The sequence below is a fragment of the Buceros rhinoceros genome, unplaced genomic scaffold (genome assembly GCF_000710305.1).
Source record: "Buceros rhinoceros silvestris isolate BGI_N320 unplaced genomic scaffold, ASM71030v1 scaffold7288, whole genome shotgun sequence".
NCBI lineage: Eukaryota > Metazoa > Chordata > Aves > Bucerotiformes > Bucerotidae > Buceros > Buceros rhinoceros.
The window spans coordinates 102,199-119,314 of record NW_010426282.1 but is presented as its reverse complement, the minus strand read 5'-3'; the positions used below and the strand labels follow the sequence as shown (position 1 = coordinate 119,314).

The following is a 17,116-nucleotide window of genomic DNA, read 5'->3' as shown; positions in this document are numbered from 1 at the left end:
TGCTGAACCAGGTCAAAACACTAGTTAGTTAGGTAGAAACATAGTTATCAGTGTCCAAGTACTTGACTTGTAGAGTGAAGCTGCCTAGGACTTGACTGAAGAAAGCAGCTTGGATGTGGCTAAATAAATGACTCAATTTTTACATCCTTGGTTTTTTGGTTTAAACAAAGCTTATTGTCTCTATCTAGGAGTTTCTTTTTTGAGCAGGAAGTTGGTAGTTGTCAAGTGCTGCTCAGCTGAGCTGGTAGAATAGTCAAAGGGCAAGAAAACAGCTTTCCTTGATTCAGTTTGATGTTCTGACACCTTTAGTCTTTTGTTAAGAGTTTTTGCTTAGTTTTAGGAATATATCAATTGTTTGCTGTGCATTCTTCATATATCAGCTGTGAAAAAAGGAATAGTCTGGAGTCACTACTGGCTCAATTTGTGCTTAGAGGTGAGAACTTTGCTCCAGTGTGGTCAGCACTTTAGAGCTGCCAACTTTGGGTCTTGATGCTTGTTGAACGTGAGAAGCGGAAGGTTTTTTTCCTCCCTCAAAGCAGCTACAGATTAAAGACATTTTATTCAGTCAGATTCAGTCTGTAAGCAGCATTTTAGGAAAAAAGTTGCTCTTCAAAGATGTGGAATTCATCAAGGCCCATCTGCATCTCCTGAAGCTACTAGTTCTGTGACCATCTTTAACTAGAAAAGAAATGACTCACCTCTGGTGATTTTTGTGTTCCAAGAGGTTCATCTGACGTCTATGAGATGAGGTAGATGGTTTTGGTTTGCCTTTTTTAAAAACATTTTTTAAAACCGGATGGGAATCGTTGCTTTCTCTCCAGGAAGCCAACTGCTAAATAAAGATAAATGCTTTTCTAAGGTGTCTAACTGCAATGATTAGAATGTCCAGAAAATGGAACAAGAAGTATTTTAAAGACAATTTGGATGGACATGTTTGAGCTGTTGTTGCTGTTCAGCCCTTCAAAGTTTTTGGGATCATACATACAAATGATCTAGTACAATTCCAGGGACAAGCAGTGCCTGTGCGTAGCACTTGCTCATAAGGTTGATGTGCACACGACTTTGCACAGAAATGAGAAAGTACTCAACCAGATACTCAAAACTATTTGCTCTTCCTTTTTGTTTCTGGAAGGAACTATGGTTCTTCTATTTACGCCCAGCAAGAAGCCCTGCAGTTAGGCTGCCAGCAGGTTTTGTGGCTCTATGGAGAAGATCACCAAATAACTGAAGTTGGAACAATGAATCTATTTCTCTACTGGATAAATGAAGATGGAGGTATAGTAACACAAAACATGAAAACTTCAGCAGAGTGGACAGTTGGAATTGTAATCCACAGAATTATCATTAGAATGCAGATAATGAACTTTTTAATGAAGGTGATTTGACAAAGGAAATGTCAATCCTCTGCTGCAAACTGGTGGGTGACTGTGAGTTATACCATTGTGAAAGAGGAGATTCTGGAGCAGCCACGAGTTCTGCCCGCTGATAACATACTAAACTGTTGGGCCAGTCCATGTGCTTAGAAGGGTAGAGTCAAGCCCTACACAAGGTCACACTACAGGTCTGGTGTAAACTTCAGCAGCATGCTTGAACTTGGAGGTGTTGGGTCGTAAACAATGCAAACATACTAAAGACACCTTATGGCTATGTAGTTCTTCAAACTCTGTGGCTTTGGGCATGAATTGTTCTGGCAAGTCAAATGTTCCTGAAGCATAGCCAAATGTATTTCAGCCAAACGTATTTCAACTGAGGAAGAACTCGTCTCTGTCTTTGAAAAATTTGAAGCACTGTCTGGTGGAGACAGAGAGCGAGGAACATGTCAGTCAGTGTTCCACATCACAAATGCTCAAATGATCGTTTCAAGATATACCATCATTCCTTAAGGCGTTTTTACTTGTTTGTAGCCGCAGTCATCTCTGAGTAGTGTAAACGCTGATTAGAAAACTATCTAGTTAACAATCAGCCGAGTATTTAGGCATCTCAAAAACGCCTACTGGGCATGCAAGTATTCAGTGCTTGAGAAGTGACAGCCACACCTGAGATCAGGTTTGGAAGAGTACGTGACTCTGAGTCCTTAAAGGGTTGAGCCAAAGTAAATAAAAGGACACCTCCTGACTTCCATGAGTACTGGCCCTCCGCAAAAATGAAGCAGATGCAGGGTTCAGACTCTGTTTTCATCATAGTGCCCTTGAAAATTGACGTTTTTCTGACAGTGCTCACCTGCAGTACAGAGGCAACGTTCTGTGGGGACAGCAGTGTGCTTTGGATAGTGTAGGGTAATAGAAATCCAGCTACCTCGCTCCTGTCTCCAGTTTCATTATTTGCCCTGCAAAACCTTTACCACTTTTGTAAGAAGAGGTTGAGTGAATCTGAGATCTTGTGAATGAAACTATAAATATGAGAAATTTGTTGTTGTTGTTATAGCAGCAGTGGATTTGTCAGTGTAGCTAGATGGCCAAATTCACTCCATGTGTAACTTCACTAGAGAGTCACGAAAATAGATTTTGGCTCATTCTGCCCAGGGAAAGGACACCGAAGGGGGGACGTAATTAGAATTCAATGTTCTTATTGTACTTAAACCAGGAATATGCTGGAATTATCCAGCTGCAGTACTGAACTGTTCCAGAGATCTGCCAATCACTGTGTTACCAGTGCACTACTGAATAGTACTATTGTGAGGTGGCCGTAGCAAACAACTTGTGATTCGTGCCACCCAAGCTAACCGTATACTGGCAAACCTGCCATTTCACACGACGTCGTCATTAGCATCACTGGAGCACTTTGCTGTCTCCGAGTGTGTTGGTTAATTTAGGATTCTTTTGGTTGAGAATCGCTCTTGCCGACAATGTGTGTCGTCACGTACCCGCCTACGGTGTTACATTGATATTTAAAAAGCGTTTGCCGTTGTGTTCTGTCACTTCACAAAGGACACTTGGGCTGTGGTTATGTTTTGTTCTGCAGCTGAGAGAGGTATATAACATAAAAATAGTGAGGCAGAAATTGCAGATCATCATCAAAAGGAAAATGCCGTTCATTGTATCTTCAGAGGTCACTGCTCAGTAGTCTGAACTGTTCTCCTTGGTTTATAACAAACCAAAGACCTGGCCCAGTAAAGCCTAGACTAAAGGACATCTATACTGCCAATGAGAGTAGGCTTTTCCTGCAAACCTTCGCTATGTATTTTCAATTACAACATTGTGACTAAACACCACATGTTGTCTTGCGTGGCAGGAGAGGCATGGAAAAAAGTTTTGTTTGTAACGTCGAGGAGGGGAGAAAACCATTCAACTTCTGGTAAAATAACATGACATGCTCAGTGCTGCTCTTGTAAGCCCACTGCTGCTCTGACTTGAGGCTTATAGTATGACCTAATTGGCATCCCTGCTGTTACATAAATACAGGAATGTGATATTTTATTCATCAAGTATTGGTCTTGTTCTAGGTTCACGAAGTGAAAAATTTGGTCGCCCTATGGACCCTTCCACCTGCCTCTTCAGAGCACGTAACAGTCCCCAAAAGCTGTTAACGTTGAAACTTTAATAATGTCTGTTCTTCTGCCTACAATATAGGCTTGATTTTATGGAAAACCTTAAAATTTAAACTTATATCCAACCTGAAGGTTGCTAACTATGAAATCTGTGTGCACTTTCCAAAAATGTGGTTTGTTCAGAATGATTTGGACCCATCTTGGTTCTACTTCTTGCTTTAATGTTAAGGCATTGTGAATAGCATTCAGCCATTAATATTTTTGTGCTGTTATTAAAATGGTGATTAATAGTTCCCACTTCAAAACAGCTTACATAAATTAAAAAATAAATGTTTGAAGATTCTCTGGAACAGTCAGGTAAAATACCAGGCAGGTTTGCTTAGTGCTCCGTAGCTGGAAGATTACTTGTCCTGCAGAAGTATCCTGTGCAGGTAGACTACTAACAAAATAAGGATTGTACCTTCTGCTCTAATAGAAAGCTACAGCATGGAGCAGCAGATGAATGAGATGGCACTCAAAGAAAAGGAGAGAAACATAACTGAGGAAATTGAATTGACAGGGTCGCAAAGACAGAATTGCTGCATGAGGGGAGAACAGAAGAAAAACCCGGGGGGAAAAAAGCAGAAAGAAATAGAAAGGTTCAGAAGAAACTGGGAGAGGAAGCTGGCTGTTAATAATAGTGAAATCAGGGTTTCCTGGGTTCTCCTTGACCCCGAAGTTCACTTGGTATCTGTTACCATTTTGGTAAAATTTATTTTGTTGAATTTCTCAACATCATTATAGTGTGACTAGTACTGAAGGCATCCCATGTTTGGAATCTTAATCTGTGACATGTTCATAAATACAGGTGTGTGAAAATTGAAGCTATGTAACATGTGAGACTTCATTTTAAAAATCTCTTTAAACTCTGTGATGGAGTTCCAGTGTTACAACATGCCTGCACTGTGCCTGGCATAATGGGGCACTGGCGTGATTGTCCTCCTACTACAACAATAAGAGTAGTCAACTGAAAAGAAACCCTGACATTTTCTTTCAAATGCCTTTACCCACCTTTTCTCTACTATACATTTTAAGGATTCTAGCCCATCAAAATAATGCAGAAGGCAAGTGGAGCCTGTGAGCTCACAGTCTGTTTTTTTGGAGATGGACAAACTGAAGTCGTATGGAGCCTGAACTGGCATCAATTCACAGAGAGGATGAGCTTTTTGGCGTGCCATGCTGTATAGTGTTATCATCTCTGCCGGATACCAGGGGAGCAGATGTTCCTTGGGTGGCCCCAGGCTGGTAGGCATCATATGTATACTTGACAAAATTCTGCAGAGCAGGCTATTTGAAACATTCTGAGACTCCCATGTCCTGTCTGCTCAGTGCTGTTTGGCGCCTGGTTTAACCTGGCACTTACACAGACTAGCTCAAATCAATCAATATATGCTGTGGAGCTTAAACAGGTCCTGGCCAAGATCTGTGGCAACATCACCAAGTAGAGGACGTTATCTGGTATGTAGTCACAATCTTTGGTATTAAGGTCCACGGTATTTGAAACTTTTTTCTTAGGGAAAAGGGAGCACTTGTATATGACTAGGTCACAAACGCAGAACATCAGATTTTTGGGATGCAGAATCAGGTAAGCCTTGTGGCTCATGGAAAGTTTTTAAGTCCTCTTCTTTTGATAGGTGTGCCATAATTAGAACCAGACATGCATCATGATTAGAAGTCATGCCAGACAGACTCCCCAAAATGAAAGCTATTGTTCCTGACTATATAAGCAAGAAGAGACCACTGTGCTTAGGAATCTGGAATAGGGTAGAGAATGGCACTGCTGGTTAGTCAAACCACAGCAGGATAAATAGCCTGTTCTAGGACAGCTTTTTCATACATTTTGGCATGGCAGTTTATATCTATTACTTGTGTGTTTTTGTATCCTCATAAAAGGAACGTGGCAGCCTAGGCAGAAGAATCTTCTTGTCCAAATAAATAGATCCATTAAAAAAGTAACAACTATTTCCTGAGAGAATGAGAAGTGGGTAGCAGATTCAATGAACAATTCCATTTACTGATCCTCCATTTCCCTTATCCCACCCCAGCTCCCAAAGCCCTGTGTTGTGGGGTGGGCTAGAGCCTGTGCTGTAGTGAGTCTGGATCTGTGTGCGCACTGGCTGGCAGGCAGTGTTTGTGCACACAATCATCTAACTGACTCTTGAAAACAACCATCAAGTAGCTGCGCTCAACCTACTCTCTCAGCCCAGGGCTTAATACCATGTTTCTCACTGCTACCCAGCTTTAAGTTTTCACAGGACTTGGAGAAACCTTTTTAAGACAGCTTCTCCTTTGAGACTGGTGCAAACAGGCTTGGATTCAGTGATCTTTTGCGGATAAGGAGAGGGGGTATAGTAATAACGTGAGGATACATATCTTGTTCTTTCATGTAAAAATTAATCAAAAACCTTAATGGTTTGTGGCTTTCATGAGCAGGATGGTATCCTTGTAAGATCAAGAAAGATAATGGATTCTAATTGGGAAAAGAAGGCGGTTAGAAAAGAATATGAAAAGTATTACTTTTTAAAGACTGTGGATGCCTTCACTTCCTGGTGCAAATTTGTGGCTGATAATAGAAACCACTGAGTGTGCTATGTGGTGATTTAAAATTAAAGTGATAGTTTAAAATGAAAAGGATTAGCTCTGGCTGCAAGGGTCAGATGGAAGAACAAGGACAACAGACAAACGCGTGCGTTGTGATTTCAGTATTTACCGTAGACACCTGTCTATGATTTCATTAGTTGTGTTACATGAACATTTATCTAATGCTCTTTTTCAAAACTAACAAGAAACAAGCTAACAAAGCAAACTACTCGAACAGTTTGAATTGTTGGTGCTTTTGGAATTTTATTAGGACTTCTTTTTTTGTGTAAAGAGAAAATTGGGGGGAAAAAAAGGATAGTTAGACTAAGACAAAAGACCATTAAGGAAGTCTTCTCTGAAGACGCGTTTGGCAATGTTTCCACTGCTTTGCTTTTTCAGTAAATGGGCCTCAAAATTTCTGGTGGACATCTCATATTAATGCTATGAAGTAGATGTACTGAACTGCATATTCCTAAATTAAATAAAGCAGTTCAGGGAAAGTCATGATCTGCCCTGGGATTATTAGGTGTGGCTTTCCCTTGGCCTCTCTTTTCTGAATTTGAAGAATGAGACATTCAGTGGTTCTTAGTAGCTGTACAGTGAATCACTGAAGCACTGAGGAATAAAATCTACTACTAGGCTTTAGCCGTGTATTTATTAATGTATTAAGTAAGTTTCTTCCCCACCCACTGAAGCACACTCAAAAGGTTCTAAACACTCAGCAACAACTTCCTGGGTCTGAATTTGTATATCTTGTAGTCTTACAGAACTCTGATACCTGTTGCATCTTACTGGGTAGGGAATGTTTCTGATATCATTTGACTTCTTTTTAATTTTCATTTTTGGCGTTTCTATTTATTTTCTGTTTGACAGAAAATGAGCTGGCAACCCCACCTTTAGATGGCATCATTCTTCCGGGAGTGACAAGACAAAGCATTTTGGATCTGGCACGCGACTGGGTGAGTGTTTTGACCTTGGCAGCAATGGGTTTCAACTATCAGGTTATAACATGAATGAACATAAGCATTCCTGGTGCTCAGTATCTTGAAGTTCAACTCATCTGGTCAAATCCCTTAACATAAACGGAAATTAAGGGCATGCTAATTCATAGATTCCAAGCAATATCATCAGAATACCTACACCTGTCACACAAAACAATACTAAGCTTGTTAAAGGAGCTGCATGTGGTATTTAACATGAAAATTCTCATTAAATCTACTGGTACCAGCAAGGAAACAATTACCGTGCATGACCATGGCTACGCTTCAGTCATCAGCACACTATTTCTTCACTTCGTTCTCATGGTTCCACCCTTATTTCTACTAACTAGCATGCAGCCTAAAATCCAGCCACAGTCTTGAAGTTACCTGTCTGCTTCCAGATTCCAGTTCTGTAGTGTAGCCATGCAAGTATTGACGTGGTCCCTTGGGACTACCTCCTATCTTGAAATGCAGCAAACTGTTCACTCTACCTGTACTGTATACAAAGGTTTTATTTTAGCTTGGATAAGAATACTGTACAGCCAAAGGCTCACCAAGCCCAGTGTCCTGTTTCCTTGTTTTGGCCAGGCTTCTGTTTAGGGAGGAGTAACAAGAATAACACAGGCACGTGTGATATTTTCCCCCTGGTATTCACTCAGCTTTCAACCACCTGTAGCTGAAAGACTTCCTGAAATACAGTTCTCAGCTATATCACTTAAATCTCACTTGCAGTTAAGAGAGCTAGGCATGTACTTCATGGCACATGTGTGTCACTTGTTGACCTGCGTGGAGCTCTTACGCATCATCATTTGTGTTGGTACACCCTTATGCAGATATGCGTGCACGTGGTCCCTTCTCCTTTACAAGACACTGGCTTCCTTGAAGGTAATTCTTTTGATTAGAGTCTGTCTTGTGTGATGCTGGTTGGTTTGAAAAGATCACAAGACCACAGCCAAAACTCAACTGGTTGCCACTAAGCTAATAGTTCTATTAGAGATGTTTCCACATGCAAAACAAGAATTTTTAAACTTTTTACTATTTTTATGGTTGCTTCTTCTTGTGCAGGGAGAATTTAAAGTGTCTGAACGATACATCACCATGAGTGACCTGACAGCTGCCTTGGAAGAGAACAGAGTAAAGGAGATGTTTGGTGCCGGAACAGCTTGTGTTGTATGTCCTATATCTAGAATTTTATATAAAGGCGAGGTAAGAAAATGTCTCTTCTGTTTGTTTGTTGGTTTTTTTTTTTCCTTCTTTCTTCAGAAGTTTCTCATAATTAATTGCAACTGAGGCAAAAAACAAGTGAGATAGGAAAGGAGTACTGCCAGAGGCTCCTGGAAAGATGAACGGCGTCAGCATGTTGTTTCCGAAGTGACTTACTACTATGTTGTCAGAAGAGAACTTTCCCTCTCATCTTCTGTGGTGTTGTGATAGCTAAAATCATAAAATCTCAGGTCCTGGGAAAAGGAAAAAACTTTATTCAAACAGCTCCCAGGGTGTTTGAAAATACAGAAAAATACATTCTCCCACGTTTCTTTTATTGAATATTTTGTCCAAAGTTGAGGCACCTGGGAGAAGTGAGGAGAGGAAAGCCTTTCTCAGGGAACCTAAATGTCTGAGGCACTGCATTCTTTCCTTCGCAAATTCATCTCTTCACCCTTCATTGCTGGGAACCCAGCTCTTCTGGAAGAGCTGTTTCAGGAGGGTGCACAGCTGCCTCCACCTACTGTGCACCATATGGGAGACTTTTCCTGCACAGGTGGAGTTCCACAGGCATTCATACTGTTGAACTGACTTGATGCTATTTAGCCAGCGCAAAGCTGGTCCAGAAGGCTGGGTTATTGCAGTTGCATATGTAAATAGGCTTTGCTCCATTGAATATGACAAGTACAGTAAGTGTCTGTTAGGGGCTACTTCTTGAATAAATAAGATGAAATAAATGCATTGGTATTATCAGATGCTAAGTTAACAGGAGAGGCATCAAGGTGCTGAGTGATGATAAGTACTATAAATCATAGAATCATAGAATGCTTTGGTTTGGAAGGGACCTTTGAAGATCGTCTTTAAAGTCCAACCCACCCTACAGTGAGCAGGGACATCATCAACCAGATCAGGTTGCTCAGAGCCCCATCCAAACCTGACCGTGAATGTTTCTAGTTGTGGGACATCTACCACCTCTCTGGGCAACCTGTTCCAGTGTTTCACCACCCTCATTGTAAAAAATTTTTTCCTTATATCTACTCTAAATCTCACCTCTCTTAGCTTAAAAGCATTCTCCCTTGTCTTGTTGCAACAGACCTTGCTAGACCTGCCCCTGGTTCTCACCACCTCCACAGTAAAGAATTTCTTCCTAGTATCTAACCTGAATCTACCCTCTTTCAGTTAAAGCCATTACCCCTTGTCCTGTCCCTACACTCACTGGTAAAGATGTCCCCCGGTTTCTAATGTAGGCCCCTTTTAAGTACTGGAAGGTTGCAACACAGTCTCTCTGGAGCATTCTCTTCTTTGGGTCATCTAGTCCAAGCCTTCTGCAATGATCAGGGACATCTTCAACTAGTTTGGGTTGCTCAAAACTTGATCCAGCAGGACCTTGAATGTTTCCAGGGATGGAATATCTACCACCTCTTTGGGCAATCCATTCCAGGGTTTCAACCACCCTCATTGTAAAAAATTTTTTCCTTATATCTACTCTAAATCTCACCTCTCTTAGCTTAAAAGCATTCTCCCTTGTCTTGTTGCAACAGACCTTGCTAGAAAGAGTGTCCCCCGGTTTCTAATGTAGGCCCCTTTTAAGTACTGGAAGGTTGCAACACAGTCTCTCTGGAGCATTCTCTTCTTTGGGCTGAACAAGCCCAACTCTCTCAGCCTTTCTTCATAGCAGGAGAGGTGCTCCATCCCTCTGATAATTTTTGTGGCTCTCCTCTGAATGTGCTCCAGCAGGTTCACATCGTTTTTGCACTGAGCACTCCAAAGCTGGACACAGTATTCCAGGTGGGGTGTCACCAGAGTGAAGTAGGGGGGAAGAGGCATCTCCCTTGACCTGCTGGCCATGCTTCTTTTGATGCAGCCCAGGATACAGTTGGCCTTCTGGGCTGCGAGTGCACATTGTCAAGCTTTTCATCAACCAATATCTGCAAGTTCTTCTCAGCAGGGCTGCTGTCAATCCCATCATCCCCCAGTCTGTATTGAAACTGGGGATTGGCCTGACCCAGGTACAGGACCTTGCACTTGGCCTTGTGAACCTCATGAGGTTCACACGGGCCCACTTCTTCAGCTTGTCCAGGTCCTTTTGGATGGCGTCCCATCCCTCTGCTGTGTCAACCACACCATTCAGTTTGGTGTCAGCCACAACCTTGCCAAAGATACACTCGATCCCGCTGTCTATGTCGTGTATCTCTTGTGTTTCTACATGATATACTTTGAAATTAAATACTGTGTATAGTGTTACTACTCTTGCCTGTACAATATACCCTCTGTTTTGGACAGAACTTTTGGAAGGTTTAGATTAGCCTTTGTCTAAAAATTGTGTGACAGTGAACTTATTTAAATTTTCACTGCTTGAGCGTGCCCTGCTTTAAAAAACATTACAACAGTCCTTGCCTACTTGCAAGGAGGGCTAGAGAGCTTCATAAATATTTATTAAAATTCTTGATAACCATAAGGTATTTATATGTATATAAAGCTATTGTGACATGTTATTCTCTCTCTCTCTCTCTCTTTCCCCCTCTCCTGTATTCGGTGTCAGCATTTGCACATTCCAACGATGGAGAATGGACCTCAGTTAACAACCCGTTTCCTGAATAAGCTGAGTGATATCCAGGTAAGTGCTTCCTCTTCTTTAACTGGATAAAATGATAAAACATCAGAAAATAATCTTTTTAACAGTGGTACTACAGGCACCATTATATAATAATATAGGCTCTTTTGTTTGGTGTGGTTAGTCTATCATTTTTTTTTCCCCTTCGGAAAGTATAATATGGATGGAAAGTGATGTACTTTTCCCCTGTTCATCTTGGAAGCTAGATGAGAGATGCAGGTATTACTGTTATCAGTAATATCAGTGAAATCCAGTATTGCCGTCACAGATTCCTTTTTAAGAGAAGTAGCAGCATTATGAAGCATCTTAATAACGACAATCACAAATGAATATTGGCTAATCAGGTTCTTCTGATGAGAACCCAAACAAAAAATACTCCTGATTTATAGTCTGCTGTCATATGTTGACCCACCTGAAATCCCATGATAAGTAGGTTCACGATCAGTTTGAGTCTCCACTGATTACTTCTAATTGCAGCCTTGGAACATCTCAGCATCAGAAAGAGTTGAGGCCAGTTCTAGCACCTTGCTGGGTCCTATGTGTGGGAGTAAGTTCTGCCTTAGCAGTTTGCATCATGAGACAAGCAAATGCCTTCTCTAGGACGGCTTGTGAAATCCAGAATTCTGTTTCAGAGGACAGCACTGGAATATCTGTCTTTCTCCCTTGTCCAATAGATAGTGAGTGGATTATTAAGAAAAATTTATCCACCCTGCTCCCTGAGGCTTCGTCCCTGCCCTCCCTGATCCCCCTGCTACTCCAACCCCAACCAAGGCTCAGAGGAGGCTGAAAAAGTGCATATTGCTTCTGTCCATTATCTTTCTTGGACCTTTTTACTTTCCAACTTCCCATACTGACCTGTTTGCTGTTCAACTATGTACACACTCTATCTTCATTAGTTACAGGCCTGGGGTAAATCCATCACTCCTGGAAAGTGCTGGACTATTATGTGTATGTTCACCTCTGCTTTAAAAAAGCCAGGAGAATTAGAACACTTCATTATCAGAAACGTGATTTTCAAGGGAATGACAGCTGCTTCCCCTTCAAGAGTCAGTCAGTTGTTGCTGATTGTATTTCTACACTTTTCTATCTGTAGAGACATGAGCTTCTATCCAAATGAGCCCCAGGTAGTCATACAGAAAACAATGCTGCAGCACACAAAATGGAACATTTAATGTTCTTAAAATGTCCGAGAAGTTTCCAGGATCTTTCACAAAGATCTTTTATATATTCTCGCAGGAGGAAAAAAGGAAAAAGATCTCTTTGCAGTATCATTGGGCTATTGTCATATCACTTGGACAGTCTGAGGCTGTTATTCCAATAAACGTTCAAGTTCTGAAGAATAAAATGCAGTGGAAATGACATCCAAACACAGCTTTGATCTCTGTGCTGTTGCCTGAACGATGGCAAAGTATACATTTCATGTTCGACAACAGACATTTGAGAATATTTACTTTTTTACCATACCAACACTGTCCTGCATTTGAACCTGTGACCAAGAGGTGCAGGGCCCCATATCCAAAGTCTTTATACTAATTCTTTTGTGTACAATACAGGCTTTTTAAACATTTTAAGATTATCTTCATTATGGTGTTTCCAAGCCTGTTTTTATGCTGCTCATTGTTCTTCTGTAAGTCTTCTGTGTTCAACAGGATTTCTTTGAACAGCTGTTCGGTGGAACTAGAGCTAGAGTGACAAATCAGAAACTCATGGGCAGAACTGATTCCGTTTCTCACGCCAGTTGAGAGGGACAGTAGTAACACTACAATATACATTTTTCTTCCTATCACTGAGTGGAAACCATGGTTAATAAAGGCTGATAAAGATTTTAGATTCTATCATTTATATTGTATATAGTAATGGTGTGCTTATGAATGAATTAATCATAGTACGCTGTCTTCTATAACAACTTGAGTTAGAAGATTTAGGGATGAGATTCTTTTCTCTCGCAATACCAGTCAGATGTTTTCATGGTTTTGCATTCCATGTTTTGAAAATAAACAAGCTTTTGCTATAGCCTTTAAAGCGTAGATCAGGATGCAGCTTGGAAGGGATAGACTGAAGGTAAGATACGTTGTTTATACTACACCGTGTACATTGAAACACTGCAGTCAAGTCAACAGTGAACAGACATTTAGTCAAAACCCAGATCTTTCTCAAAGTTGCACAATGTAAACGGGTAGGCCAGTGGAAAATAACCAGAGAACGAGAATGTATGTGTTATTTTTTTACAAAGCAGGATCTGGGAGGGTGAGGGGAAGAGAGATGGGATTGGCTAGCCTGGTGTCACAAAGTCTTTGATAGAATCAGAAGAGGAAGCTGATTCTGCTTTTATTTCTGATATGAAAACATCTTGATTGTGGTGTAATATCTCCTTTCCTCTTCTAATCCTGGAAGCACTTTCAAACCATAGTCATGCAATCTCTTAGGTTGGAAAAGACCATTAAGATCATCAAGTCCAACCATAATCCTAGCACTGCCAAGTCCACCACTAAACCATGCCCCTAAGCACCACGTCTACATGTCTTCTAAATACCTCCAGGGATGGTGACTCAACCACTTCCCAGGCCGCTTGTTCCAATGCTTGACAACCTTTTTGGTGAAGAAAATTTTCCTAATATGAAGCCTAAACCTCCCGTGGTGCAACTTGAGGCTGTTTCTTCTTGTCCTATTGCTTGTTACTTGGTAGAACAGACAGACCCCTACCTTGCTGCTACCTCATTTCAGGTAGTTGTACAGAGCAGCGATAAGGTCTCCCCTGAGTCTCCTTTTTCTCAAGGCTAATCAAGCCCTGTTCCCTCAGCTGCTCCTCACAAGGTTGTTCTCTAGACCCTTCATTGCCCTTCTTTAGACAGTCTCCAGCACTTCAATGTCCTTCTTGTTGTAAGGGCCCCAAAACTGAACACAGTATTCGAGGTGAGGCCTCACCAGTGCTGAGTACGGGGGAACAATCACTTCCCTCCTCCTGCTGGCCACACTATTTCTTATATAAGCCAGGATGCTGTTGGCATTCTTGGCCACATGAGCACACTGCTGGCTCATATTCAGCTGGTTGTTGACCAGCACCCCCAGCTCCTTTTCTGCTGTACAGCTTTCCAGCTTCTCTGCCCCAGGTCCGTAGCGTTGCAGGGGGTTGTTGTGACCCAAGTGCAGGACTTGGCGTTTAGGGACATTTGTCAAATGGCATCTAAGACCAGCTCTTGCAATTTCTGAGGTCACCATCAGAACATTAGATGACACTACTACCTAAGCCAACAAAATTTACAAATAATCCCCTCGCCTTTGCCTGCTTTCTGATTTGGGGGGTGTAGTGGTGCCACCTTTTCTCTAAGAAGCAGTGATATGAAGGTCAAAGATATCATTTTCTCCCTTTTCCCCACCCTCAACAAAATTGCCTCATATGAGGATAATCCAGTGCCTTGGGGTTAAACTGATGATACATCTACTTTTCCTTGGTTGGAGTTCCTAAGGCAACCACAACGACATCCAGGAACGTAAGCTGGAAATTCTTTGAACAAGTAATTCATTCAAGGTCCTGGATAGCATCATGCCAGTGTTTACTCAACCACATTGCAGACTGCAGAACAGGACCAGCAAAATTAGGAATGATAAGAAAAAATAGATGTGAAACACGTGGAGGTCATTTACAGGCTTTGCCTGCTAGAGTAAAGAGTAAAACACAAGCGCACTGAGCATCATTCCTTTGTGGATTTAGAATTGTGTTTTTCTGGCTCATCCTGATTTGGAGCTGTTGCCTTTTCCCTGCCTTAGTGTGTCTTTATCTCCTTTCTCGATGACGTAGAACCTAGATTGGAGGAACTTCCTTTTATCCTCTCTGGAGAAGTTATCATCAAGTGATCTTTTCAGCCTACAGTCTAAACCCAGCCCTTATTCCTTGGTTAGGAGTGTTTTCAAGCTCCCTGAACAGGCTACTATGAGTGAAGGGACTCCCAACTTAGATCTGCCACTAGTCCGTCCACCTCTGCTTTGCTTATGAACTAGAGCCCTATGTGTATTTTTGAGGCTCTCTGGAGCATTAATTGCAGGACTGGTGACAAAGAGCTTTAGAACATGGAGCCAGTTTACAAAACCAAAGTGCTGCCTTGGGACTGTATCCCTGTACCCCTGGAAGGGATACAGCTCCATGTGGTAGGTTGCCTTCATTTCTGCCTGGTGGTCCTGTTGGTTTGCATATGGAAAGACAACTTGTTTTATTTGGGTTACAATTCTCTGTAACTGTCCTCTGTAGTATTTGTGATGGGTTTTATTTCACATTCAATCAGAATGCTGTAATAAAAACCCACCTTGAAAATAAGAAGAAATAAAAACAAATGTGTGTGTTTGTTGGAGGTTGATCAGTGGCATACTTATGAATGAATTAGTGAACTCACCTCAGGGTGAGGAATAACTGTATTAAACTGATGGAAAGTTCTAGTGAGGCAGGACTAATCCATGTCATCTCTGGTGAGTATCAGTGTTGCTGCTTCCTGGACTGCTTATTGGAAGTTGGATAAAGCCTCAAGCTGCCTTTAGGCTTTACTCAAATCAAAGACAGAAGTAAAGGGATAAGAAATAATGTAAACTGCTGTCAGAGTGGTGGATATGAATCTTTCTGAGACAGACCTAAGAAGTTACAGTAATTGTACGCTGTCACTTTTAACTTTTATTCTTAGACTCCATTTTTCTTCATTTCAGTATGGAAGAGAAGACAGCGATTGGGCAGTGCTGGTGTCATGAAGGTGCGAGCTGAGACCCTCCACACAGAACAGACATGAATAAAGACAACTTCTGTAGCTGCCTGTGTGTAGCATAGTTTCTGTATCAGTTTGCTCCCCAGGATGGTTGTTTCCACAATCTGGTGAATGTGAACACAATCATTTTGATTTCTACTGTAAACCTGTTGGTAGGAGCCTGTCTTCTTGGTAGAGGTGCTAAATGTTAGCAATAGAACTTTCCTAATGGTTTACTTAGTGCCTCCTTGTGTCTTATGCACTCTCTGAAAACTTGTAAAATGCTCTTCAACTGCTCTTCAGTTTGGTTTGTTTTAACTGCCATCACCAGCAGAGCACATTGTCAGACAACACAAAGACGTTGCTGGTTAGCTGGCCACAGGTGTCTGTTGACATTATTCTGTCTTTTGCTCTGTGTTCAGGAAACAATTAAGTTAAGCCATACGCTTTTTGCTTTCATGCTCTGCTTGTGTGGGAGATTCATGAGTTGGCATAGCCCTCTAGATCACCTCGTGCGTCCTCTGTCAAATAACAGCTCTGTCCTTTAGGCCAAAGTTCTCCGAGTCAATCCAGCCTGCAATATGCTCCTTGCTGGCCTGTTGCCTTTCCCTCCAAGGGGATCGGCAGCGGCTGCTTGAGCAGCGCATACCTCGCTAATAGCTGAATACATCCTTCCATACGTGATTTACAGGGCTGGCTCAGGCCCTGCTGAGACAAGAATTCCCCTTTGTCTGGCCTAGCACAGAGATGGGCGCTGCAGATGCAGCCTTGCCTTCCCAGTGAATGTTTAGAAAATAAGATTAGACAGCTGTGGCTGTGAGAGTTGAACCAGTCTTCACAGCAACCAAACCTTTGGATTGAGGAATTTCTTTCAACATCCAGTCACGTAATTTAGATCAGCAAAATGCTTTTCTTGTTCCCTGCACTACTCGCGATGCTTTAATAGAACCTTCCTTTTAAGGAACAAGCTATGTTGTCAACAGAAAATATCTAGCACAAGAAGGAAAGAGATTTCATTCTGATTAAGCACGTACTTCTCCGTATACTGCTACTCTCTCACATGAGGTCTTGACACTATTTGGAAGCAACAGAGAGCAAGTAGCCCGTAGTTAGAGAAATAACCTCTGCAGATGTTCGCTAACAATCAATGTGTTTTCTCCTTTGCACACACCTTTTTCAAACAGCTTTAAGATGTCTCTTGCCAAAAAGGATCACCGTATTCTGTATCAATGTTTCAAGTGCTACTTCAGTGTAAAACTGGTGGGACTTTATTGACACTAATGGTATGCTGTAAGAAGTAAAAGTGAAACATTTATTGCCATAGTTTGCAGTAGAGATGCACCAGTATTAAGGGAAATACATAGCACTTTATTTTTTTTAAGACCCAGCAGTATCTCTCCCATGCTTTTCAAGTCCTTTGTAGTTACTGGCATTTGTTAGCGTAGTTTAAAAAGGCAAAACATAATTTCTAATAGACCATCCATGC

General features: G+C 41.6%; 1 protein-coding gene across 1 annotated transcript in view; it reads left to right on the top strand.

Moving 5' to 3' along the window:
* BCAT1 (branched chain amino-acid transaminase 1, cytosolic) overlaps positions 1–15,927 on the top strand; it is a gene marked incomplete at its 5' end in the record, with an annotated part of 20,115 nt that extends 4,188 nt beyond the window's left edge. Inside the window, 5 exons of the mRNA XM_010141444.1 lie at positions 1,133–1,275; positions 6,980–7,065; positions 8,152–8,292; positions 10,832–10,906; positions 15,596–15,927. Coding sequence (XP_010139746.1) covers positions 1,133–1,275; positions 6,980–7,065; positions 8,152–8,292; positions 10,832–10,906; positions 15,596–15,637 — 487 coding nt within the window. The remainder of the gene's footprint in view (positions 1–1,132; positions 1,276–6,979; positions 7,066–8,151; positions 8,293–10,831; positions 10,907–15,595) is intronic.
* Positions 15,928–17,116: the final 1,189 nt, after the last annotated feature.